General features: G+C 40.6%; 1 protein-coding gene across 3 annotated transcripts in view; it reads left to right on the plus strand.

The window, feature by feature from the left end:
• The first annotated feature begins 1,563 nt into the window (after positions 1-1,563).
• SLC12A2 (solute carrier family 12 member 2) overlaps positions 1,564-26,355 on the plus strand; it is a 63,543-nt gene continuing 38,751 nt past the window's right edge. For 2 of the 3 annotated variants that reach the window (XM_065045709.1, XM_065045708.1), the window contains exons 1-5: positions 1,571-2,273; positions 21,047-21,166; positions 23,076-23,151; positions 23,762-23,857; positions 25,725-25,864. In XM_065045709.1, the coding sequence (XP_064901781.1) occupies positions 1,719-2,273; positions 21,047-21,166; positions 23,076-23,151; positions 23,762-23,857; positions 25,725-25,864 (987 nt within the window). In that variant the 5' untranslated portion in view covers positions 1,571-1,718. Of the gene's footprint in view, positions 2,274-21,046; positions 21,167-23,075; positions 23,152-23,761; positions 23,858-25,724; positions 25,865-26,355 lie in introns of all 3 variants that reach the window. The other variant, XM_065045710.1, reaches the window with a different exon arrangement.

Genomic DNA, 26,355 nt, shown 5'->3' on the forward strand with positions numbered 1-26,355 from the left:
TCTAACTTCTTACTGTGGAAACAGAAGGATTTTACTTGTGTCTGAGTTTTTTTTTTTTTTTCACAGCCTCAGAGCTAACCTCCCCTGCTTTAATGGATTATCCAGACCCTATGCTCCACCAAAAGAAGGGGAGTAGAACAATTGCATTTTTTAAATTAGGGAACCATGTATACTTTCAGAGAAAGAATACAGTTTAAGAGAATAGGGTCAAAGAGCTACAACATAGCACACAGAATGACATCAGATCTATTATGTGAGGAGAAAATTATGTTTACAGCACACTCGAGAGAGATCTGGAGGTTATAAGGTGATAACAGCGCTCAAACGACCACCAACTTCTGCTCTCCTCAATTATTCCTCCTCCAGGGTACCCGTGGGCAAACACTCCTGTGCATCCCCGGTATTTACTGGTCCGCGCGTACCCGTGGGCACAGATCACATCTTTGCATCCAAGCCGGACCCTTTCACCCCCGGACAACGCCAAGGAGCAGCGAAGTGGCGTACAGCAAAGATCAAGATGAGGCAGCTCAAAGAGCAACTGGGGGTTTTGCAGCGTTGTGAGCGAGCGATGGGCCGGCGGGTGGGACGCAGCCGGCACCGGCGGACCCCGGCGACCTCGGGGCTGCCCGGTCCTCGGAGCCCTGCGGCCGCCTCGCCTCCATCCCGCAGAACGTCCCACGCCCAGGAAGCTCTCTGGGTAACGGCCGGGGGTGATAAGGAGAGCTTGCAGCCGCCTCGCCCGCCATGGGGCCCGCATGGGGAAGACGGGGGTACGGCAGCGCAGGGGGCGCTCAACCGCCCCCTCAGCCCGCGGAGCCGGGCGCGGCCCGCGCATCCCCTGCGGCGGCGCTCTTCTCGCGAGATGTGGCGGCGGCGGCCGGCGGGCTGACAGCAAGCTTGAGCACGCGGGCGAGCGCCGGGGCGCCGCGGCCCCCCGCCCCGGGCCAGGCGCTGCCCGTCCCCCCACACACTTCCCGGGCCGCCGCAGGGCGGATGCGGCGGCGGCCATAGCTGGGGCCGGGAGGAGCCGCCGGCGCCCGCCCCGCGAGCGCCGCCGGCGGGCCGGGGAGCCGCTACCGCCGCCGCAGCCGGGAGCGGGCGGAGCCTGGGGAGCAGGCGGCGCCGGCGGCCCCCTGCATCTTGCCTCCGCCCGGGCGGTGAAACGAGCGGGCGCGGCGACGCGAGGCGACGCTGGCCGGGTCGCCTCCAAGTTCCTACCACCGCCGAGCGGGGATCAGGTGGCGCGGCCGGCGCGGGGGGAGGCGAGGAGGCGAGGGGCGCCGAGGGCCATTTTTTTGGCGGCCCCGCGCCGCTCCTTTCTGCCGCAGCTCCGGTGCACTCTGCAGGCGCAGCCGCTCTTCCCCGCGTGGCGCTGTCAGAGCGGCGGGCGGTGCCTCCGCGTAGCGGGCGAGGTCGGGAGCGGGACAGGGAGGCGGCGGCGGGTCCGGCTGCGCTGAGGGGCGCGCGGCGGCGGCGGGGGGCGGGCGCGGGGGGGCGGGGGCCGCACCGGCGGCATCATCACCTGGCGCTGCGGCGCGGGGGGGGGCGGCGGGGCGGGGCGGGGCGCGGCGCGCGCGGCGCCTGGCGTTGTTTGCGGCGCGTTGCAGCCCCGGGCGCTGGTTGGCGGTTTAAAGCAGCGGAGCCGCCGCCGCCGCGAGGGGCGTTCGGAGCAGTCGGTGCCGCCGCCGCGGGCAGTGATCGGCCGGCGAGGGATAGGCATGGAGGGCAAGCAGCAGCTGCCGCCACCCGGGCCCGCCGCGGGCGAGGAGCGGCGGGCGGAGGAGGGCAAGGATGCGGCGGGCGGCGGTGCGCTGGGCAAACCGCTGGGTCCCACGCCGAGCCAGAGCCGCTTCCAGGTGGACTTGGTGGCTGAGGGCGCCGGCCGCTCGGCCGAGGAGCCCCGCAAGGGGAGCGGGGAAGGCGGCGTGGCGGGGAAGGGCAGCGAGGAAGCCAAGGGAAGGTTTCGGGTGAACTTCGTGGACCCTTCGGCCGGCGACGACAGCCCTGGCGAGCCGGGGGGCGGCAGCTCGGAGGGCGGCAATGTCAGCTTCCAGAACGGCGGCGACACGGTGCTGAGCGAGGGCAGCCTCCACTCCGGCGGGCACCACCACTACTACTACGACACCCACACCAACACCTACTACCTGCGCACCTTCGGCCACAACACCATGGACGCCGTGCCGCGCATCGACCACTACCGCCAGACGGCCGCCGACCTGGGCGAGAAGCTCATCAGGCCCAGCCTGGCCGAGCTGCACGATGAGCTGGACAAGGTGAGCGGCCGCCGCGCACCCATCCCCCGCCTCACGCCCGTTCCCGGGCCGCCTCCGCGCCGGGCGGGGAGCGGCCCCGGACCCCGCGTTGTGCCCCCGCCGGGGCCGCTCTCGGGGCGTGCGGCCGCTCTGTCCCTGTCGGCGGTGGGGGGAGGAAAGAGCTAAAAGCTCGCTGAGCCTGGAGGAGGCGCACACAGTGCGAAGGTATCGGGTCGGCTGCGTCTTTTTATTTTTTTTTTTTTTTCGTGACGCAGTGGCGTTTTTGCCCCGTATAATTCTGGGACCTGGTCTTAGGTAGATATAGCTGTAGGTCAGCGGGGCAAATATTTTCTCCATAACCTGGAGAGGCTCTGTTATAGACACAGCCGTTTTCCAGTTCTGCTTTGTATTGCCTTCAACCGAGAGGTAACTCGGGGTCTGCGAGAGGTTTTGGTCTGGGAAGGCAAATGAAAATATTTGGAAGAGATGCTAAAAATACCCAATAAAGAGGGATGTGCTCGCTTTCAGTAGTGACAGGCGGTTTGTCTCCCAACCAGCTGAACACACATGCTGCTCTGCGCGCACGCAGTGCCGAGCCAGACCGCCTTCTGGCGCGGTGCTGGAGGCTGCACAGATACCGCCGAAGCTGCTTCTCCAGCCGCGTTTTCAGTGGTGCTGAGTATCCGTGCGCCTCAAGGCGTCATGGTCAAGGCTTCACAATATTTGAAGCTGTGCATTTCAAGTTTTCTTTGTAGTTGGGACTAGTCAGTGTGTTACTAGAGACTAGTTACCGTGAAACCTTATTTTGCATTATAGGCTCTCTGTATTAAAAGGTGAGCTTTACTGAACCTGGAATTATTTTAATGTGTTTTTCCAGATCATGATTAAACTATCATGACTAAACTAAAGCCAGATCAAACTATTGCAATGCTGCTTTCTTGCAGTCTGAAAATTGCCTCTCAGTATTTGGCTATACTCTTAAGAAGTCTCTGTTCTAGTGGGTTTTTCTGCTGGTTTTAGGGAAATAAAGGAAAATGTGGGCCCCATCCTAATGAAGTGAAGAATATTCTGTTTCCAGAACTTTTTCCATCCCACCTTTTGCTACTTACAGGTGGAGTTTCATGAGAAGATGTCTCAACATGTCTGCACTGGGGGCATGTGGTGATTCTTTAAGTGTTTTTTGAAACTGACTCTTCATCTCTTCTCATAGAAATTATTGTTTGGTGTGCTTTAGAGATACTTCCTTGCAACACTGAAGATTAGCTACCATAATAATTACTAACAATATCAGCAAACTACTCTTGCCTTTCAGGTCCCTTCCTGATGGAGTTAAATGATGTTCTGTAGTCTAAGTTAGTATGGAATGGAAGTAGGCAGTTACTCTCTTAAGCATGCAGTTAGATACACTATAAATAAACCACATAATATATGTGAAAACACACTGATTTCTGCCACCCCCCATTTTCTGACTTTTGGTCTGTGATGGGATGACCAGGTTGGTAGATACTCTGTTCTGTAAGCAGAACATAACTTGGATTTCTAAGCTTTGCTGATAGTTTTTCGTTTTGTTAATCTTGCAGCAGTCAAGAAAGCTCTTTATGACACCATTAAGACGTTTCAGTGTGGAATGTAACTTACTCTGGAACTGTTGTTTCTAAAAGTGTAATTTCTTCGTATTTCATTACAAAGCATGGAAAGCAATTTTCTTGGTAGGTTGTAGTATAGAGAAGCTTTAGATGACCTAATTACAACATTAGTGTTTCATTGTGACTGTTAATTAATTCAAATTATTAATTTCTCAAATGTAATGAATTTTTTTCTGCAGTGTGGATAGGTGTCTATGTGAAGAAGATTTTTTCTTTTTTTAATGTGATGGCCTGTCTGCTGACCCCGCTCCACCCAATAGAGGATGGAATGTGCAACTTCAGTTACTTTTGATATTATACTAAAGTATTAATTTTTAAAAACTGTCATAATATAAACTTCAGAAGTTAGGTTGAAGTTCTACATTGTAACTCAGCTGTTCTGTCACAGGATATTTAGCTTCCAAGGCAATTAATGTATTAGCAAGCATTTGGGCTTGTATAAAGACGGGAAGCAATTATTTTTGCTTCAGACTTAGCAAAACAGTTTGCAAGATAAAGTTGAGAACACAAAAGATTTTAATAAGGGTGTGTCATGCATACTAATAGCAACGGATACCTACATTTTTTCAAATCTCTGTGGTACAAAATATACCACATCTACTATTATGTTCTTGATTTCTGGCCCCAGAGTGCTGATGACTTTTAAATCATGATGGTGCTGTACTTTTACATGAAAGATCTTCACAAAGCTATTGTGCTTTTTTTCAGTTTGTTTCAGTGGATTTATTGTATCCATTCCCAAAGTGACTTCACTTTCTGCTGACTAGCAGTAACGGTCTCTAGTGTTGAATAATACTATGCATTAAGGAACATATTTCACTGACTTTTGAGAACTTGGAAAATTAAGCTTGCTCTTTAGCTGTGTTTTTTTTTTGTGTTTGTGTTTTTTGTTGTTGTTGTTGTTATTTGTTTGGTGTGTGGTGTTTGTTTGTTTTTAATTCTGTTTTTAAACTTGTGGAGCATATATGTCAAAGACTTAGTAGGGCAGCTGGTATGAACATCCTAGTACCATTACATAAGATTTGCACTACATAAAGACCAGTTGTTAGGCCACTGCTTCTTGACTGAGTGCATCAGGGTTCGCAAAAATGTGTTCACCAGCAACGTGGTTCACTGCTTTGAATGTAGCAATTTCATCTTGCAGTTAAAGTTTATGCAATTCTTTTTTCCTTTTAAAAGGTAAATAAATAATTATGAGGTAGTGTTACAGTATCGTTGATGCTAGTTTCAATTATAGAACAGATTGTGTTTTTTTGTTCTTAGTTTTGTTTACAAGCTTCCTATGTCTAACTCTTCTACTGTTCCTGTTATCACAGAAAGGCACTGTTGGAGTAGAATGCACATATATGTACAGAAGAGATACCTTTGACAAGGATTTATCTTGCTGTGCTGGTAGGGTAGGTGTCTTACCACCTCAGGTTTCATGTGGTTGTTCCAGCAGTGGTTTTCCTAGTAGAAAAGAAAGGGATTGTTCTTGAAACTGGTTTTGGAAATGCAGCTGTGATGCTGCGGTACTCTGAAGTAGATGAATTGTATAATTCTGATCTGGTTCTATCATACTAAATTTCAAGTGAGGGGTCTTGTCTTCATATGTCATTGGCTGCAGGTAACCAAAGTGATCAATCGGTTGCTTACCCCATTCATGTGCATTAATCTTACTTTACTTTAGAGACATGATACAGAGACTTTGATGCTCTTGCAGTTGCTTACCTCACAGATAAGGTGATGCTTTTCAGGAGCATTAGTCTCCAGAGGAGTAAGGTTAGAGGAAGGTTATTAGCAAAGAAGTGAGAGGGAAACAGCATAACATGATGCGTCGGTTTTTGTTGCAGCGGCAGTGGTGTCCCCTGCCCTCTTGAGGGGATCTAAATTCAGACAGTAGGAAGATTTAAAGTGTCCTCACTTCTAGTATTTTATTTTTCTGTCTTACAGGAATATCTGTTTTGCCTAGGTCAGCCACATATGTATGTAAAGCTATAGCCTGTAGAAGACATTCTGTCTGCCTTTGTCTTCCTCAATGTGAAAATTACCATGCCATAGTGTCATAGAACTTATGGTTCTGGAAGGTGAATACTTCTAAATAATGCAGATTTTGGACTACTATGCATTAATCTATCTTTTTTTTTTTCTGTATTGCATTGCCTTAATTGGGGAGCTTATTATTTTGGAAGAATAAGCTTCACAGTACGTGAATGATTCTGATTTGGTATGTCTTGTGTGTGGTCATTTACAGCTGTAGTAAGTAATGATATGTGAATCAGGCCCCCTACTGGTAGCTTTGTGTTGTTATTCAATACTGAGAGTACTAGTTTGTTCCTTTGACAGGCTGATGTCAGACAAACATCTTTACACCACCCCCATCCCCCATGCCCAAATTAAAAACAAAGCCAAAAAAATTTCAAAAATATTTAAAAACACAAGTGTGCTTTTCTTCCTTCTGCACAGAAAACCATACATCTGTCCTCTGAATTTGGAGACAGAAATCAGAAAGAAGACATTATGGATAGTCTTGATGGAGAGAATTGAGGTTTTTTGTTTCCTTTTATTCAAGTTGGATGACTATAATTTTTTAAAACTATCTTCCTGGCTTTGGTATGTATTTTTTTTTAATATTGCAGTTTTTCCTCTTATGTGGTAACTTAAAAAGTTTAACTTAAGCACAGTGAAAGGCTGCTTATGGCTCTGCTTTTTAACTAAGAAAGTATTCTCTCTTGAAAATGTTAAACAATGGCTGCACTTCTAACATTTGTCTTTTTTGTTTTCCAGTTCTTATTTTGTATCTGCTTAGCCTGTAAAGAAAATGGAGCTTAACTAAAGATGCATGAAAGGCTAAAAGATGATTTTATATGATTCTAGACAATCAGGTTAGGTGATCATGTTATGTAAAGTCTGTCTTCAAAAACTGCTTCCTGCCTTATCCTGCTACCAGAAGACTGAGAATCTCTTGCCAATAGTTTTTGTCATACCTTGCTGAATCTTGTTTGCAATCAGTAGGTTTCTTAGTTCTTGAGTCAGTGTGGTTTAATTCAGATAGCTTCTTTTCCTTCTTGCTCTCCTTTATATTTGTAAGCAGAATTTGAATTTTCATTCTGAACAGCACTGCACTAAAAAAACACAAGTGAAACTCTTTTAGTCTTGGTCCTTGTGCTCTTGGACATCCTAGGAGCCTTTAATTTTTAACTGCTGTTGTTCATCACTTTTGCAAAGCAGTGAGTTCAACGCACTTGTACTCAGATGAGGCTTTACTAGCATCATGCCAAGTGGCGTTCTTATGCTCTTTCAACCTGTGTGGAGGATCCTCACTTTGCTTGTCAAAACATCATAGAACAGTTTGGGTTGGAAGGTACTTTAAAGATCATCTAGTTCTAGCCTCCTGCTGTGGGCAGGGACACCTTCCGCTAGACCAGGTTGCTCAAAGCCCCATCCAACTTGGCCTTGAACACTTCCAGTGATGGGGCAGCCACTGTTTCTCTAGGCAACCTGTTCTGGTGCCTCACCACCTTCATGGTAAAAAATTTCTTCCTTATATCTAATCTCAATCTACCCTCTTTCAGTTTAAAGCCACTACCCCTTGTCCTAACCCTACATGCCCTTGTAGGTTCCCTCTAGGTACTGGAAGGCTGCTATAAGGTCTCCCCAAAACCATCTCTTCTGCGGGCTGAACAACCACAACTCTCTCAGCCTGTCTTCATAGGAGAGGTGTTCCAGCCCTCTAATGTTCCTGGCCCTTCTCTGGACCATCTTCAACAAGTTTTATGTTGGTGGCCCAGACCAGGATGCAGTACTCCAGATGAGGTCTCACCAGAGTGGAGTAGAGGGGCAGCATCACCTCCCTTGACCTGCTGGCCACACTCTTTATGGTGCAGCCCAAGATACAGTTGGCTTTCTGGGCTGTGAGGGCACATTGCCAGGTCATGTTAAGCTTTTAAAGAACCAAAACCCCCAAGTCCTTTTCCTCAGGGCTGCTCTCAATCCATTCTCCTCCCAGCCAGTATTTGTGCTTGAGATTGTGCTGAGCCATGTGTAGGACCTTGCTCTTGGCCTTGTTGAACTTAATCAGGTTCACAGGGTTACACCTCTTGAGCCTGTCAAGATCCCTCTGGATGGCATCCTTTCCCTCCAGTGTGTCAGCCACACCATCCTGATACCCCACTTAATTATTGTTATCTTCATCAAGGGAAAATAAATTAATGTACTGCTATGTTTGCAGGAGTAAATATTAGTCCTTCAGAGTTTGTATTTTGTGAGGACCACATGTACTTTATAATTTTATGTTGCTTGATGCTTGAATCTCTCTTACGTGGTTTTTGCGATAAGTCTTTAGTACAAACCACCTGTGGAATACTGAAAACCTTGAATTGTCTTCAGCAAATTGCTAATATGGTTCTAACTGTAATCCTCTGGCAAATTATAAAGCCTTTTCTTCTGACATGAGCACTCAGGGGGTTCACAGTGCATTGCAGTGGTCTCCAACGGGTGCACAAGACAGTTCATTGTGAGCATGGGATGAAAATAGGTTTTTTTGTAATGTTAATAAAGTACAAAAAAGATACCCAGAAGCTGAATCTTTGTCTCATCCTTTAATTTTTATTTTGTACTACACACAATGTTAGTATGGTAGTACACGTATATAATTTATAAGTACGTATATATACTAGGGATGCATGCTCAATTTTTTTTTTTTTTTACTGATACAAGTGTGCAGTCAAAAGACTGTGGAGACCACTGGTGTAATGGATCAGGAAACTGATTCAGCACATCCAGTGCAAGATTTGGTAGTTGAGGGTGTGTTCGCTTTCTGTAAAACAGATCAGTTCCCAGCTTCAAGTCAAAAATACAAATATCACCACAAGAGAGAGCACAGAAGTTTACCCCTTCCAGCAGAAGGCCACACTTGTACTATCAAATGATACACTATGAACAGCACTCAGTTATTTCCGACCTCTTTGCAGGAAGGAAAAAAAACAAAAACAAAACAAACAAAAAAACCCCACAACACAATGAAAGAAGGAGGGAGTGAGTGCCTTTTCAGAGGGGTTTATTTTTTTTAATAAACCAATTTTAGTTGACATTGTCAGTATCAATGACTATTTCAAGGCCAGAACCTGAAAGAGTAGCAATAACTTCTCTCTAGCTTGGCAGCTTTCCTTTAAGCATAAGCTATTTCAGAGCTGGTTAAAGAGGAAGCTGCTGCAGAATTCATTTTAGTCAGATTAACTTTTTCCCTTTTTGTACTGCATTTGGTTAGACCTCAGATAATCTTCAGTCTTGAAGAACATTCTTGGAGAGGAGGTTGACAAGATCAATATCTCAGAATAATTCAAGCCAGTGTACTATATCCTATGTTACATCCTTCAGAATTTTTCCTAAAGCCCCATATAATACTCATACATGAGCAACCACAAACCCTATCCCCTCCTCTTCTTGGTACAGGTAATAACAATCACAGTGTGGTCATTTTTTCACTACTAAGAATTTCTTTTAAATAGTTGACTTAGAATTGTTTGCCCTTCAGTGTTTTGGAAGCTATCCGGTTTTTGCAGCTTGAGCACATGGAACGTCTTTGATTTACTTCTATACATCAGCATGCTGATTAGGCCTGATAAACTTAGTGAAATTTCTTTTTATGCATAAAAACTAAGATGCATTATCTATGCCCAATAAACTTAACTGACATAAGGATACAGTGATTTTAAAAAAAAAAGTTAAAATTCCTAAAATCCAGTTGTGACAAGAAAGCATCTCCCTTTTATGTTTATTTTGCTAGTTAACTTCTTCGAATTAACTGCTTCTGTTTCAGGTTACTTTTTTTTTTTTTTTTTAATTCAAAGAAAATAGCAACATCTGTTTGAGCTATAGAGAAACTGTGATGCTAGGATAATGTTTCAGCTTACTCTGAGGATTTACATGGTAGAGAGACTCATGAGGCTTTTAAGAGTGTATTACTCTTGAGCTGTAGACAGTATGGCAACTTTGACTTAAATGTAATGCTGTGCCAGTACAGTATAAGTGCTGGGCTGTGTCTGTGTACCAGCTCTGCTCAGTTCTGGCTCAGACTGTGCCAGTAGCTGCATCAAAAGGAGTGTGGCCAACAAGTTGAGGCAGGTGATTCTGCCCCTCTACTCTGCTCTGGTGAGACCCCACCTGGAGTCCTGTGTCCAGCTCTGGAGCCCTCAGTACAGGAAAGACATGCACTTGTTGGAGAGGGGCCAGAGGAGGCCACCAAGATGATCAGAGGGTTGGAACAGCTCTCCTGTAAGGACAGGCTGAGAAAGTTGGGGTAGTTCAGCCTGGAGAAGTCTCTGGAGAGACCTTATTGCAGCCTTTAATTACTTAAAGGGTGGGGACAGACTTTTAAGCAGGGGCTGTTGTGATAGGACAAGGTGTAGTGGTTTTAAACTAAAGGAGGGGAGATTCAGGTTAGGCACAAGGAAGAAGTGTTTTATGACGAGGGTGGTGAAACACTGGCACAGGTTGCCCAGAGAGGTGGTAGATGCCGCATCCCAGGAGACATTCCAGGCCAGGCTGGACAGGGTTCTGAGCAACCTGATCTAGTTGAAGATGTTCCCACTCATTGCAGGGGGCTTAGACTAGATAACCTTTGGAGGTCCCTTCCAACCCAAACTAAAGTATGAGTGTATGATCTGGTACTTCATGGCATAATGTTAAAAGACAGTAGGGTAAATGTAATTTTTAGTGAACTTACTACACTTACAACTAGATTTCTAATTAGACTGGGAAGATGTATTAAGGTGCATAGTGTGGTACACTTGCTCCCTATCCGTCACCTCTTGAGTCAAAAGTGCATCATACTGTTTTGCAGAAGTGGAATAAAACTAAAAGGTATTAAAAGCAAGAATTCTTCAAATTAACCTTTTTTGGTCATGGAGTATGGAAGCAAACTGGGGAATCTGTTGAAAACATGTTCTTGAGCAAGACTGAAAGGGATTATTTTTTGCACTTATAGAACATTGTATTTCTCAGACTGAATATACAAAACTGCTTTGTCAAAGGCGTGTTAACAGGATTTAATTATCCTCTTATGCAATCTAATGCTGCATCTGCTTCATTTTGGAAAACAAGAAAATTATATGAAACACTTAAAAGGTCTTTAACCATTATAGATGTATAGATGTATGTGCTGGCTGCAGGCTTTAAAAATCTCTGCCTTTGCATGGCTACGTAGATTTCAGTGCTTTCCTCTGGACCTTTTCTTCTATAAATATGGCTAATTCTTCTCTGTTAGGAATGCAAATGTTTTAATCTGAATTTCCTATGCTGATGTTATGACAACTAGATCAAGTGGTGCTGACAGTTACTGTTTCCAGAGGCACTGATCAGTAATTTACCTTGAGAGAGACTTCATGTGGTGCTTATGAAAGCATTGAAGCATTTTCTTTGCTTATAAAGGGCTGAAAATTCGAAACGCCTGACAATGGAGTAGAGAAAGCAGATAGAGGGAAGGATGCGATAATCCTTGAAATGTTTTGCAGTAGTCTAATGCCTGGATTAGTTAAGTGACGTGACAAGTTAGTGGCTGTGGAGTACTGCTATGACAGTAACTTCATCCATCAATTTTCACCAATTAAAGTACTTTTAAGTATGGGCAATTTTGCTGTACTTCATTCTGAATTGATTCCAGACCTTTTCCTTCAAGCAAAAGTCTACCACATTGTAATTTGTATCCATCCCAAATTAGGAGTGGAGGATCGTAATCATCTCCTTAAAGAGAAAAGTCCATATCCTTTGTGTGGTTAGTATGCTTAGAGCTCAATCAAGAAAATTGTATGCTATGTAAAATGTGGTGAGCTTTATACACAAAGTTTCTGTCTATCCTTTGTAGGTATACTACCTTGCAAGAACAATAGTTTACTCTTAAGCTGGAATAAATTGTCTGAGTAAATTTCTTGATGAGTAGTGTTGCTAGAATGATTAGTACATCATACTGCTTGTAAGAGTTGAGAGGAAGAATGGATGATTCTCTATCCCTTTAAAATAATTAATGTGTAAATTACTTCTAAAATCAGAATAAGTATATATACATACATACACTTACAGAGAAAATTGCTTAATGTTTCTTTGTTAAAAGCAGTATTGAATTGCAAGACACTGAAATATAAGCTGATGGCAGAGACATGTAGCTGGCTAATTCCTCAGTTGACACGTTAATTTTAACTATAAATTTCTGGTGTTTAAAATTACTCTGCTGTAATCAAAGTACAACAGACTTTAATTTGAGTTTAAGATAACATTAACATTCTGAGTTTGATGCAATCTCCTTTAAAATCTCTGGAAGTAAATGCCAGAAGCATTCGCTGCTATGTTTTAAATTTGTTGTTGTAGAGAAGGTAGCCAAAGCATTTTAAGTTTTGGTCTCTTGGCTGCAAATTTGAAAATTATTTCTTTTAATTCAGCCAATGATTGAAGCTGTTAATGTTTGATTCCAAGAAATCCTGAGTTTTAAGAGCAGATCATGTTTTATTTGAGTACTTAATCTCTGTTGCTGTAGGTAACTTCTGTGTGACATGTAATGAATTAGTAGGCTTTTTTTAGGTAATGACTGTAAAGATACTTCAACCACAGTATAGTATCAGTATTTTACATGTGCTTCAAACAAGGACTGGCAATGATAAATTCTATTAGCAAATTAGATATTCCTGATTTAAAAGCGAACAGTACAGTACTTAATGTTACTACTGAATTTTCCAAACTGCCATCAACAGCTAGCCATTGCACAATTAATAGCAATATTCCCCCAAAATGTGTGATTTTTTTTTGAGTTTGTTTTTTAAATAAAATTATAAGAAGGCTTTTAGGCTGTCTGAGATGTCTTGAACATGTCTTCTGCTGTGTTTTGTTTTGCATGTTCTTTCTGACTGTTTTTTCCCACTGGTAGCAATACAAATCACCCAGGCTTCCCATCTAACTCCTGAAAAACCTGAACACCTGAATCTCTTTTGCTAATTTGATGAGTTTATTTGTAACTGATGAATTATCAGAAATTTGTAAACTCTTCTAGGTGTCTGTGGCAACATTTAAGTAAAAGGGTAACTGTGTTCTCTTGGATTGTCATCCGGTTTCAAATGCAAAGGATTCAGGCTATTACATCTGTTAGTAAGATGTAAATTAGTGATGCAGTTAACATGTAGAAGGTAATAACCTTCTTTTAGAAATTTTTACTTTCACTGCTCTTTCATCAGGTTGAGGGTTATTAGGAAGCATTAATCAAGAGCTGGGCACACTAGTTCTTGGTTTCCACACTAACTCATGATGACCCTATCATTGTCCTTATCCCAACAGAAGAGTGGTGAGGAAGAAATTTAACTGCATGCAATATTTAATGTTCAGTTGTGCTACAATTTCTGGTTTGTTTTTTAATTTACTCTTTATGGAATTATTTTACTGAGTTTATAGTCTTTCCTATTCAACTGTTACTGTGTAACAAGGTGACAATTTTCTGAAAGTATTTAGAGTAGGCCAGAAATAGTTTTTCCAAAAGCAGGGAGAGATGTAGACAGCATATGTTTTTTTCCCTTATTAATTTGCTTGTATAGGCATTAAGTTTCAGTTGTGTTAATTTCCATTTCCTAGGTCTAACAATATTCTTCTGCATGGTTTGATAGGTCTGAATAGCAAATTACCTTTGTTAAGAAGTAACTGTTCCAGGCAGGTTTGGATATTGGTATTTACTCTATAGTTCCAGGGTTTTGATGGGAGGGAGGCTTAGGTAAATTCATTTTGACACAAATGAAAGCAATGAGGATATCTAACAAAGCTTTAGGGTTAGCAGTTGGGAAACAGACCAGTATAGAAAAGAAAATAGCTGTTTGTCAACAACAGTATTGCTAGTGTTGCTAGTTTACAAAATATACTGTACCTGCTAGTACTGGCTGTTCCTTAAGAAAGTGTTATATGGAGTAAGATGTTTTAAAAGTAATTACTTACAATACTTACTCCCTTTTATATCTGTTTATTTCTCTTACAGAAAACACTCAAACTGTCAGACCTGGCAGAGATGGTTTTTAAACTTAGTATTAAAAACTCACTGTGACTTGTTGTTAGTCTGCAGAGCAAAGTTAACAACAGTACCTCAGCCATTTTGAAAAAAATGATTACAAACAATGGTCACCAGCTGAAGTCAAAGACTGGTGAGAAGTTATTTTTCTTCTTGCATGTTTAGGTACTGAAATACTTTATCAAGCAATTTGAATGTCTGACTGAGAATAAAGTGTTAATCACAGGACTTTCTGTTGTCCCTGGACCACAGTATGCTTAAAACCATTCCATAGGTGATGTATGATGTGGAGAACGCAGAATTGCCGGCAGGACCTCTTTGAGCACGGACGGGCGGGCCGGTGAGAGTAATGAGTCTAATTCAATATGAATTTAACGTCAATACCCTTTAATGGACTCTTAATAACACTGAATATCAATGTCCGCCAGGCCAAGTTTTTCCAACCCTTATGTATTCTATACCCAAAGGCCATGCGGCAAGCACAGGCTACGATTGGTTACACTTGCAGTCACTCTCCCCGCCCCCTCCCCCCCCCCCAATATGGTGATTAGCTGCAGGGCACTGTCCACAAACTGTTCATGCGCAGAGACGACAGCGCCCCTCCTGCAGCCTGGGTTGAGGGCAGACCAGCTTCTGTTTACTTCCTTTCAGTCTTTGGTGACTCTAGGAAAAACCTCCATGCAGGTGCTAGCCTGCACCACAGCCACATCAAGTGCTGGCTTGTTCATAGCACACAGCCAAAAACTCTCCACACATAGGTATTCACACATTTTGGAAAGGAAACTTGGTGCTCTTGGTTTCTTTCATGACTGGTTAGATAAAAGCATTGGAACATAGGAACAGCTTATCAAAGACCTTTGGGCAAAACTTGGAAATTTTATGACTGCAAATGTTAGCACGCTGCAAAAGCATTCTTTGAAGAACAGATGTGTTTGATGCAGTTGTGTCTTACATTGAACAGCGGGCTTACTCTTTGGTAGTACAGTATCATGCTTAAATATATTTGTACCAGTACAAATTGTTTGCAAAAGGCGTCACTGTTGCATCAGAGGTAAACACCTATGTCAGCAGGATTATTCTGTGCATTTATTCTGTCTATACAACACATGTAGCACCTTTAAAATGCTTCATTCAGATAATTAGAAATATCACAGCTGAGGTGGACGAAGAATCGAAAAGTTTGTCCCAGAAGGGAAAGTGGAAGGCTTCCAAGGAAAGATTTGTAGTCTTAAAAAATCATGGGGTGTGTTAGCATCTTCTGGGGAAAAATGTTTAGTAATTCTGCTGCTGTTTGATAAATTTCTTTAATAAATTTCTTTTTTTACTTTATCCACACTGGCTGAAGTGTGTTTGAGTTAGAAAAGCAAACCAAAATGTTTAAAGTTTTCTTCCATGTACATTTTGAGCTGTGTTAACTCTGAAAGATCCTATGTACTGTCAAGTTTTGTGATTTAGCTATAGTCTTTATACTGCTATAGAGATGGGCTGCTTAAGGAGTATAACCTCTACAAATAACAAGTCTTCCACTTTTGAGACAGCTGGCATGCTACATCTGGATCAGTATGCTTTACTGATTGTTTCCTTCCACAAAAAGGGATTTAAAAACGGCAATGCCTGTAAAGTTAACCTTTTGGGAGATGGAAACAAGTAATTGTTGTGGTAAGGTGGATTGAACAGCTTGGCAGTAACACAGTAGCAGTGTAGAAGATGAGTACTGGTTTCTCACTTTTCTGAAGAAGGGTTCCACTGTCTGTGGTGATTGCTGCAAACACCTCTAACCACAAAGCTCCTAGTGGATAAAATCATAATCCCATTGTTGGGGCAAGGACTGAGGCCAATTGCTGCACGGAAGTGTTCTGTTTGTACCTCTGTTGATGAAAGATAGTTCTTGGGTGGCTTCCATTGTTTCTAGTCCTCAAGAATCACAGAATGGTTGGGGTTGAAAGTGGCCTCTGGAGGTCATCTAGTCCAACCCATCTGCTAAGGCAAGTTCACCTAGAGGAGACTGCACAGGAATGTGTCCAGGCGGGTCTTGAATGTCTCCAGAGGAGACTCCACAGCCTCTCTGGGCAGCCTGTTCCAGTGCTCTGGCACACTCATATTCAGATGGAACCTCCTGTGCTTCAGTTTGTGCCTGTTTCCCATCATCCTATCATTGGACACCACTGAAAAGAGTCTGGTCCCATCCTTTTGACATTGACCCTTGAGATATTTGTAAACATTGAGATCCTCTCTCAGCCTATTCTTCTTCAGGCTGAACAGACCCAGCTCTCTGTGTCTCCTCATAAGAAAGATGCTTCAGACCCCTGATAATCTTTGTAGCCCACCAGTGAACTCCCTCCAGTAATTCCTTGTCGTTCTTAAACTGGGGACCCCGGAACTGGACGCAGTACTCCAGATGAAGCCTCACTAGGGCAGAGTAGAGAGGAATGATAACCTCCCTTCGCCTGCTGGTCACATAGGAAGCATGTTAAATGATGGGAGCACCATGTGCTCAGTATCAGAATATGTAAGTTCAAAGTAGTTTGAAATGTAAGCAGCTGTTCTCTTGATTAAATGTAGTGGGGTGCCATTTTTATATTTCCTTGCAGATATTGGAGCTTGAAAAGACGAGTCACTTTTCTTTAACATTTTGATAGTATTAATTATTTAAACCAGCTTCAGTACTGTATCCTACTAAGACAAGAAAAAGCTACTCTTGTGAAACTTTTCTGAGGAATTCACAGGAGGAGAGGCCCATAGTATATGGCATGTGCTAAATTTGTAACTGGTCAAACTTTAAAGATGAAAAAAGAGCAGTTAAATGTTCTAGTCTCAGGTGGTTCTTTGGCCTCCTCTCTTTGCACACGAGAAATGGTAATAGGAAGGATTAGCTAAAGAAGTTAGTTACTGCCTGGGACATACCAAATCAGGCAGATTGCAAAGAAAGTGGTCTGCCTCAAGAAGAATAGGATACTCTTAGATACAAGCTTGCTTGTTGTCCTGTCCTTTACTTGCGTCTTCCATGTTGTGATACTTGAAAAAAAAAAAAAACACGAGTTAATGTGCATTTATTCTGGTACCACCTCATATAGTTCAACATAGTCTAAGTGTGGTGCCTTTAACATGGGATCTAGGTACGATCATCACAAATAAATGTGCTGCATGACATTAACCACTATGAAGAACTCTCAGTAAAACTAAGCAGCAATTTTTACTGATGAGAACCTTTTCCATGCACCAATGTATTTCAAACTATGTGCAAAATATCTCGGATGTCTTCTGGCTAACAAGTTTTTCTCATTACTAATCCACTTCTAATAAATGTGGAGGCTATTCACAGTTGGCACAAATAACTTATGATCCAGTACTGGAGATGAAATAGTATATTATCTGTACTTTTCAGTACACTGTGATACAACAATGTAAATTTCTGTGTAGGAATACAGTTTAACTGTTTGTTTGGCTAAACTCCTATCAGTATATGGTAGAATTGTCAACATGTAAAAGTGCAAGTGAGCACCATAACTCTGTTTGTTGTACCAATTAGATAAAAGATGTTATTTGCATTAAAAAGTTGTGTTAATAAGAGTATTTCTGATCTGAAATGCTAAAACCTTATCTTTTCTTTCCCCTTTTGTTACACCCCCTCCAAATCCACAGTGTGTTAGTGATTTTTACTGTTTATGAAGATCTTATCTTACATGTATTGCTGTTCTAAAATAGTACTAGAGCATTTTTTTCCATTTAGTATGTTACTTGAGTAGAAGCATTGTTTCCTCATGAGCACAAGCATGAAAAATACTATGCCTGCTTTATTGACAGCTGAGGCCACAGTGGTGCTTTCTTAATCTTTCATTAAAGGACTGAACTTGGAGCCTTGTGTAGTGGAATTCTTTTGTGCCCACACTCTGTAATATCTGTTCTCACTGGTGCTTTATTGGGCACCCACTAGCACTGATAACCAGCTGTAACCTTTCAGTTATTACATTTTGCATGTGCTTCAAAATATTTTCCTAAGAAATATTGCATAGTGTGGAGAGACAAGACATGCAGAACAAAACTTTCTTGTGTTCATAGTGTGCATATCTTGGAGCTGATTTGGTAACTGATAACTCAAAATACCAATTGTGAGCCATTATCTCTTTCCCAGAATAAAACAGGCTGAATTATGGGGTTGTTTGAGCACTGTAGTAAAATGTGTAGCTATGACATGATGGTTGAGGTTGGTGGTGACCTCTGGAGGCCAATTTGTTCATCTGTGCAGATTTTACCAATACCTGGCCAGTCATGGTCATATGCAGAAGTATGTATATATATATATATATATATATATATATATATATATAATATAATCTCCACCTTCTCTTAAAACCTAAATGTGCAGTAAACAAACTTGTAGCTTATTTAGAAAAAGTGTTGTGACTTGGTATTACAGCATTAACTACTTCAGTCACATATAATGTTTCAATATTTTAGGACATGCAGATATAGGCTTCCTGTAGCCCTTCCTCGATCCTCCCTGACCAGTATTTTCAAATAACAATTTTGTTGTTTCTTATTAGAGGCATGACATGCCTTTTTGCAATACCAGATGTTATCAAATGTTGGCAGCTTTCTAGGCCAAAACATAAACCTGCTTAGATAATAGAAATGTGACTCCCTTTATGCAATGCTTTAAATTGAGGTTGTTGCAGATATATATAATGTGATGTGGGTTTTTTTTAATGAGAAACAGGAATGGGTTTTATATGAAGGAATAATGATATACAGTTACACTGTTGCATGCGTGATCAGAGGCTTTGTTATCATGGTTGTGAACATGTTTATTCACCTGTCCTTTGTTTTAATGTATCTCTCTTTCATTTTTCCTCCACACTTCAGAAGGTGGGTAGGGGGAGAACTGGGGATAAACTTCTAGTAAGTGCTGCTGGAAACAGCAGAATCAAATGAGAGAGACATTAATATAATAACCTGAAAGTGTTTTGAGGTTTCTTCCTGCATATCTAGGAGAGTCATTTGAAGGATGAGTAGTCAAGGGTACCAAGCAGGATGTAGGCTCTTTCTTTTCTGTTGTGATCTTCAGGTGTGGCCAAGTTGGGCAAGAAGCCGGATGTGTGATTCTGTGACAGGGCCTGCCATCACCTCAGTTCTGATTTAGGGAGGTCAGCTAGGCTCAGCAAATGAGTGGCATGTAGCTGTATGTATGAAATGAAAACTAGTTAGTTATTATCTTTTTTGACATAGAGATGCTACAGTTAATTCCACATAAAATCTTAAATGTAGCAGCATCATAATTATCTTTTTTTGTTCTAGCTGTTTTTCTTGTCATTCTAAATGGATCACACATCACTACTGCTTGATTTGGTTTGAGTGCCTGATTACAAATAATCAGCAATTCAATAGATTCATCTGGTCAAAGGTGGTACAAATTGCCCAAGAAGTTACAGCCATTAAGTTCTTGTCTATCCAGAAGAGCTGCAGTTCAGCAAACCATGTAATTCCTAGTTAGGTTTATTGTTGTCCTCTGTCTGTATCATGTGTAACATACATTACGTATATATGCACACATACATATAAAAATATGTACATATATATGTGTACTTTTTAGTACCTTCTGGAGACAATAAAATGTACTGTTTAAGATACCTGTTTGTTAAAGGTAGTGATGTGCAAACTGATTGTGCTTCTGCGTTGAGGTGGAAAGCTTATGCCATACAGGATCTCCAGATGTGTTGCAGATATACCGTTTTTATGATCATTTCATAATGCAGAGTCAGTGAGAGAAATACTGACATGAGTTTGTGCTAATGACCTTTGGATAAGGTTGACATTTTTTTAATTTCCCTGTTTGTTCTGTTTGCTTACTATTGATTGTAAGGGGATATGGATAATACCCTTAATAAGTGGCAGTTCTAAAAATATTTTCTCTGGACTCTGTGTTGGTGGTATATTTGGTTTTAATGTATGAGAAGGCGGAGGAATTTAATAAAGTATCTCACATTTAGCTTTCATAGTGTGTCCCTACAACACAAAACATACTTCTTGAAGGAATAATTTGGGTCCAGTCTGTTTTGTGTCTTATTTAAAAAATGGGCGTTTTGGCCTTTGCCTCATCGGGATTGAACCTCTAATTGCTTAACTGTTTTCTAAGTCCTCTGGGATGCAGGCTGCTTCACAAATACTGCTTGAGCTGGTTTGTTGAATAGTGTTCTCTGAATGGTATTCAGGCTCTTTCTAGTATATTCATGCTTTATACTTGTTGCCTTGGATAACTAACATACTTTGTTAGGAGTGCTTTCTGCAGATTTCTTACAGCAACTGTAGGAAATATTTAAGTTGAGTTTAAACATTTAAGTGTTTGGCTGTCTTGGCAAAACAAAACTGCCTCTTGAAAAGCAAGCATGCAACAAGTATGTGTATTATACACATGTATTTTTAATATATATCAGACAGTTAAGGTCTTTGCATTGTAAGGCTGAGAGTTGAATTGTAAGGAAAAGCCACAAGTTGGTCTTTGTCCATGGGACTGATGTTTTCTGCATCCGTCATCCTTCCCTTTTAAACAGGGAAGAGTGTTTGAGAAGACTTCTCTTGCCTCCTGCTTGAAATGCCTCTCTCCCACCCTCCATTCTAGAAGCATAACTTTACAATCAATAGTGGAATAGTTTGCAGGGAAGTGAATTATTTATTTCATGAAAAACTGGTCAAATGACAGCTAAGTCTGAAGTACATGAAATGGCATAGAAGAGACCAGTACCTTGTGGTAGAACTTTCAGATTAAGAAGTGAAACTTTTTGTGCTGTGGAAGTTGCTGCATTTGAAATCTTGTAACTTTTTTTTCTAAAAGACCAGGTGTTTGTTTCTTAGGCCTGCAGAGCTAATTCTTAAAAATATTTCTCTTGACTGCTAACTCTTTGCTCTAATTGAAGCAGAATACCCCAGTTGTCTGTGTAAGTTTGTTTTATATTCCTTGAAATCTGTGAGACGTGCCTCATGCAAGGAACATAAAAGAAAAGCTAAAACTTTTGCTCTGTCATTCTTTAATTTTTCAGTTTGTGCAAGTAGTCAGGGTTTTTTGTACAATGCGAGTATCAAATGCTCTCCCTGTTAATGACATAAAAGATAAACTTTTCTTTTTGTTTTTTTACTAGGAGCCCTTTGAAGATGGATATGCAAATGGTGAGGAAGGCACACCAGCTGGGGAAGCAGCAGCCACTTATACTCCTGACAGCAAAGGGGTGGTTAAGTTTGGCTGGATAAAAGGTGTATTGGTAAGTTTAGTGTGTTGTACTTCAGTTTCTTGCAGATATGATCCTTCTAATAACCTTTTATGAGAGGGGTTGTGATAGCACTGTATAAATAAAAGATTATATGTATGATAGATGTGAAAAATGCCATAATTTTAGGAAGGGTTGCTCTTACTGGTACTGAATTTTAAGTAAATACTTCAGGACTTCAGCTTTTGAAGGGATCATGGCTTCTTGGCACAGGTTTTGCAGTTTTGAAGTTGCGTAATTTCCAAGAAATAAAAAGATACATAAGTATTCATATGTAGTAGAGAAACTATGTATGAATCTCCAGTGACAAATACAAATATGAATGGAGAGAATACACTCAATGTGTGTTTACTTTGGATCTGTAAAGTTTAGGGCTGAAGCATTAGACATCTGATTTTTATTTACTTATTTTTAGAGAAGCAAAAAAATACTGTGGTGATGAGAGTACCTACCAGTATATGGTAAAACTTGACCAGGATTAAGTATTTAAGTCTTGATGAACCTTTGACAAAAAAAAAATAATCTTCTCCTAAGCTATGAAATTCTTAACACTAAATACAATATGGTCTTGATGGAAAAAACTTGAGTCTGTTCCCGTTTTGAGTAGTGAAAAATTAAGGGTCATGTGAGGGATTTCATTACTAGAATGTATTAACTTATTTTTAATATTTTCACAAGGAGAAACCATGATTAATACATACTTTAAAGCTATAAGAGTTTATAGTGGTGACTGCAAATGCAACAGTCGATTAAAACATGCTGAACTTGAACATTAGGAATACCTAACTTCAGCAAGCTTCCACTGTGTATTAGCAACTACCTGACAAGTCCTGAAGTATCCATATTCTAGGAGATTGAGAGTACCTGTGGTACCTATCAAACAGGTATTGTGGATTTCTGTTATGTACCCCAACAGAGAACAGTTTTTTCATTTTAAAGCAGGTATGAAGCCGACTTAGAATTGTTGCTTACAGAAGTTGTCCAATACAGAATTTGAGTTTGGAGAAATTCAAAGTATTAAGGAGTCAGAGAGTAAATGTGGCTGACCATTTTCTTCCGAAGTCTGTTGAAAAGTTTCAAGGAGGATAATCTCCTTTTCAGTTTTTTCAAAGTTGCGATTAGTATTTACTAGTAGGCATAAGCCACCTGGGTGATTTACATTTTCAGAGATTTAAAGTCTTTTGCAAAACTTTTTACTTTTGTGGTTTGGAGAGGTCCTTGTCTCCCTTCTAATCCTAATAACCAGCTAAGCTTCCTGTAGGACTGATATCACACTATTTAGGTAAGAGAGTGACCTAGGACTTGCTATTAGTCTTCTGTCTAAATTCTGTACATTGCAGACTCTATTTTAGTGAGGATAAGAGTTTAAAAAGCAGGATAAAAAAATGAATACCCCACATCCTATTAGTGTTCAGGTATGTTCTAAGATACAAATTTTCTTGTACTGGGAAGTTGTGGACGTTATTTTTTAAAAAAATAAATTATTTGAGTATTGCTTTAGTGCATTTTTTGGGGGAGATTTGTGGGAGATCTGAACTGAGGTTTTAGACCTCACAATCTTATACGTAGTTATGTATTCTATAGCATGAATTTTGGATCCTGAAAGCTGGGATGTAAATTATTTTTATTGTTTGGTCAAGACATACTACAAGCATCAGATACTGAAGTACTGTAACTTAATCTATGTTCAAGGTAGTAATTTTTTAATCATCTTCAGGTTCCTTTTATTTTTTTTTAATCAAACCTAAACTTGTCTAATTAAAAAAAAATCTGATATTGTGAAATAATTTGAAAGTTGGTGGGGAAAGACTGCAAGATAATTTCAACATTAAAAACTAAAATGAAGAATTAGTGGAAATGACAGCTGATATAAGACCTAACCTATGTAAAATTTCTGTTTTAGGTACGATGTATGTTAAATATTTGGGGGGTGATGCTCTTCATCAGACTATCGTGGATTGTAGGACAAGCTGGGATAGGTATGTGTACAAATGCTATATTTTTATTTCAGCAACTTTTAAATCTGATCCAAAAGAGGTGTTGGTGCTGAGCTTACACTTCAAAGAGGAGTAGAAAATGACCTTAATATTGCCAGTTGTTAAGGTGATTTACCTTTATCAAAACTTCAAGCAGTATGAAGTTACTTAAACTGGCTCCTTTAGCTATAAGGTATGCAAGTTAAAATTGTCATTTGCAAGTCTTTAGTGAATTGTAGAGAGAAACTTTTGATCTGTGGTTATTATAATCTGCTTATAGACTATGTAGTATATGAACAATTTTCTTCAGAGACTTCTCCTGGTGTTGGACTGCAGAAAACATCTCATCTGCAAAACATGAGTGTTTCCTTGAAACTCCAGGATACAGCTTTTACCTTGCTGATTAAAGAGAACATCTATCCAGTTCTGTTTGTATCCTGGAAACTTCTCTGTAGTAAAAGGGAGCGAAGAAGCCTTTTGCTTGAATGTGCAGGACCACAAACAGTAAATTTGTGTTATATTTGCAAGAATAATTCTTTAAACCAAGTTAAGTTGAATATTTGTAAGTTTTAATACTGCTGTACTTAGATCTTTTTTCTCCTTTTTCCAAAAGGTCTGTCTGTGTTGGTGATTGGAATGGCCACTGTTGTGACAAGCATCACGGGACTGTCTACTTCAGCAATAGCCACAAATGGTTTTGTAAGAGGAGGTAAATCTACTTTCATAAAACTTTTAAATCTTTCATCACTCTGAAATGTACACCTTGAGGATGGAACTTCTAATTTATTTTTCATCCTTTCAGCATCAGGGAAAAAGCAATATGGATTAAATCTATGGAAGAGTTAGTTTTCTGAGGAGCAGAGTCTTCCTTATGTACTGTATTTGATTAAGCAGTTGTGTAATTAAGTGAAAGTCAGTAATTAGCCTACTAATTTGATTTTACTAATGGCTTTTCCTTTGTGGAAAAACATTATCTATTCTTAATTTTTGGAATACAGATATTTAAAGGAACATGTATCCAGGAATGAATAGGGTATTAATATTATTCTGCATTTACACTGTTGGTCAAGAGTGTGCATTTGTGCTTGTATGTATTCATATCCTGAAATAAAACTTACTAAATACATCTTATGAAAGGGTAAGCTATATGTATACATGAGAGCATATGAAAGGATCTGCTGTTGTTCTATCATGATTTTTCTACACATTAAAGAAATTCTCCAAACTCTTATCTCTAGCTTTCTTAAGAGTGATGGTTTTCATTTTCTTTCATGGTTTGCATGCTCTTGTGAGCAATTCTTACAAAATAGTTTTTAAGTGGTTGAAGCCTTTGACGTGCTCAAGCTGCTTCACAAGAAGACTGCTACTACTAGAAAATGTGGTGGAATTAAAATAAAAGTTTATAAAATTATCTTAAGAAAGAAGAGGACAAACCTTATTATCACAGAGTAAACAAACCCAACAGGAAGCTTAGCATTATGTCAAGCATAGTTTCTAAATAAATGCCTTTTCTTTTTTCAGGCTGCATTATACATACCGGATTTTTCTGTTCTTATGAGAGCCATTTTTTTTAGGGTCACTGTTGCAAAATAATACTTCATTAGAAAATTTGAAGTGCTAAATGGGAAGAACTGTAAAATCACAGGTGTTCCTCTGAAAATCTTACAGTAATATTTTCCTTATGTTAACATTCTGATTTGCAAAGTATGTCAAAGCTGGGTACCTACATAACTTTAGTACAAGAACTGTAATGCAGTGAAGTTAAGGATTTCCTGTTGCAAATTTGTAGTGTACACTCAATTGCTTTAGGCTGGAGCTGTAGAATATTTTTGCTTCTGGAGAGCTTAGCCTTAAATTGGGGGAATGTGCCTTTGCTACACTTTTAAAATATTTTATTCTTTGTTGCTGTAGATACTCAGTGTTTCGTTTGTCACATGTGGAACTTGAGATAGTGTATTCCTCAATCTCAGAAATACAAAGAAAAATACAGAGTATTTAAAAAAATTGGACCCAATTTCAAATAGAAATTACTTTGAAATTGAGCCTATCTTTTTGAAGCACACTGTGAAGTAGCTGTGTGATTGTTTGAGTCCCATTGGAGGGCAGAAAATTCCCTTAACAACAGAGCTTTAAGGAACAGGTTGCTGAGGTTTGGAACCTGGGTTGGATTTACCACAGTCTACTTTGGCAGTTTCTTGAGTTATAGCTAAAGAAAATGTGTAGTAGTAGAACTAAGCTTAAATGCTTTGAATTTGAAATAAAAACCCCAGTACTACTATTGCTTCTGGCTTATAATTTGTTTTTTAACCATAGAGCTGGATGCATAGCTGAATAGTCTAATGTGTTGCATGAGTCAGGCAATTATTTTCAACTAGTATGTTTTCATAAAAACTTGAAATGTGTCACTGAAATATCAGTGTGCTTGTTCCTTAAATATTGAGTTTTGGGTTATTTTCTAATACAACAGAGAAGATGGAAAAATAAATTGCATCTTGTTCATGTAAACTTTATATTGCTGATGACTGTTTATTTTTAGGGTCTTTCATGTAGTGATTTTTTGTCTTTTTGTGTTTCAGGAGGAGCATATTACTTAATTTCCAGAAGCCTAGGGCCAGAGTTTGGTGGTGCTATAGGTCTCATTTTTGCATTTGCCAATGCTGTTGCAGTAGCAATGTATGTTGTTGGCTTTGCAGAGACAGTTGTGGAGCTGCTCAAGGTACATGGATGATAGGGGTCATCATTACATTTTCCTTTGTGCACATTGGAGCTGTCATCTAATCATAGAATGTTTTGGGTTGGAAAAGACCTTTAAATGTCATCTAGTCCACCCTCTGTGCAATGAGCAGGGACATCTTCAACTAGATCAGGTTGTGCAAAGCCCTGTCTAATGTGACTTTAAATGTTTCCAGAGGTGGGGCATTTGCCACTTCTTTGGACAACCTGTTGCAGTATTTCACCACCCTCATAATAAAAACTTTCCTCCTTATATCTAGCCTGAATCTACCCCCTTTTAGTTTAAAACCGTTACCCCTTATCCTATCACTACACACTGTAGTATAAAAAGTCTGTCCCTATCTTTCTTACAAGCTCCCTTTACGTACTGAAAGGCTGCAATAAGGTGTCCCTGGAGCCTTCTCTTGTCCAGGCTGAACAACCCCAACTCCCTCAGGCTGTTCTCACAGCAGAGGTGTTCCAGCCCTTTGATTA

This window comes from Columba livia, chromosome Z (assembly GCF_036013475.1).
Source record: "Columba livia isolate bColLiv1 breed racing homer chromosome Z, bColLiv1.pat.W.v2, whole genome shotgun sequence".
Taxonomy (NCBI): Eukaryota; Metazoa; Chordata; class Aves; order Columbiformes; family Columbidae; genus Columba; species Columba livia.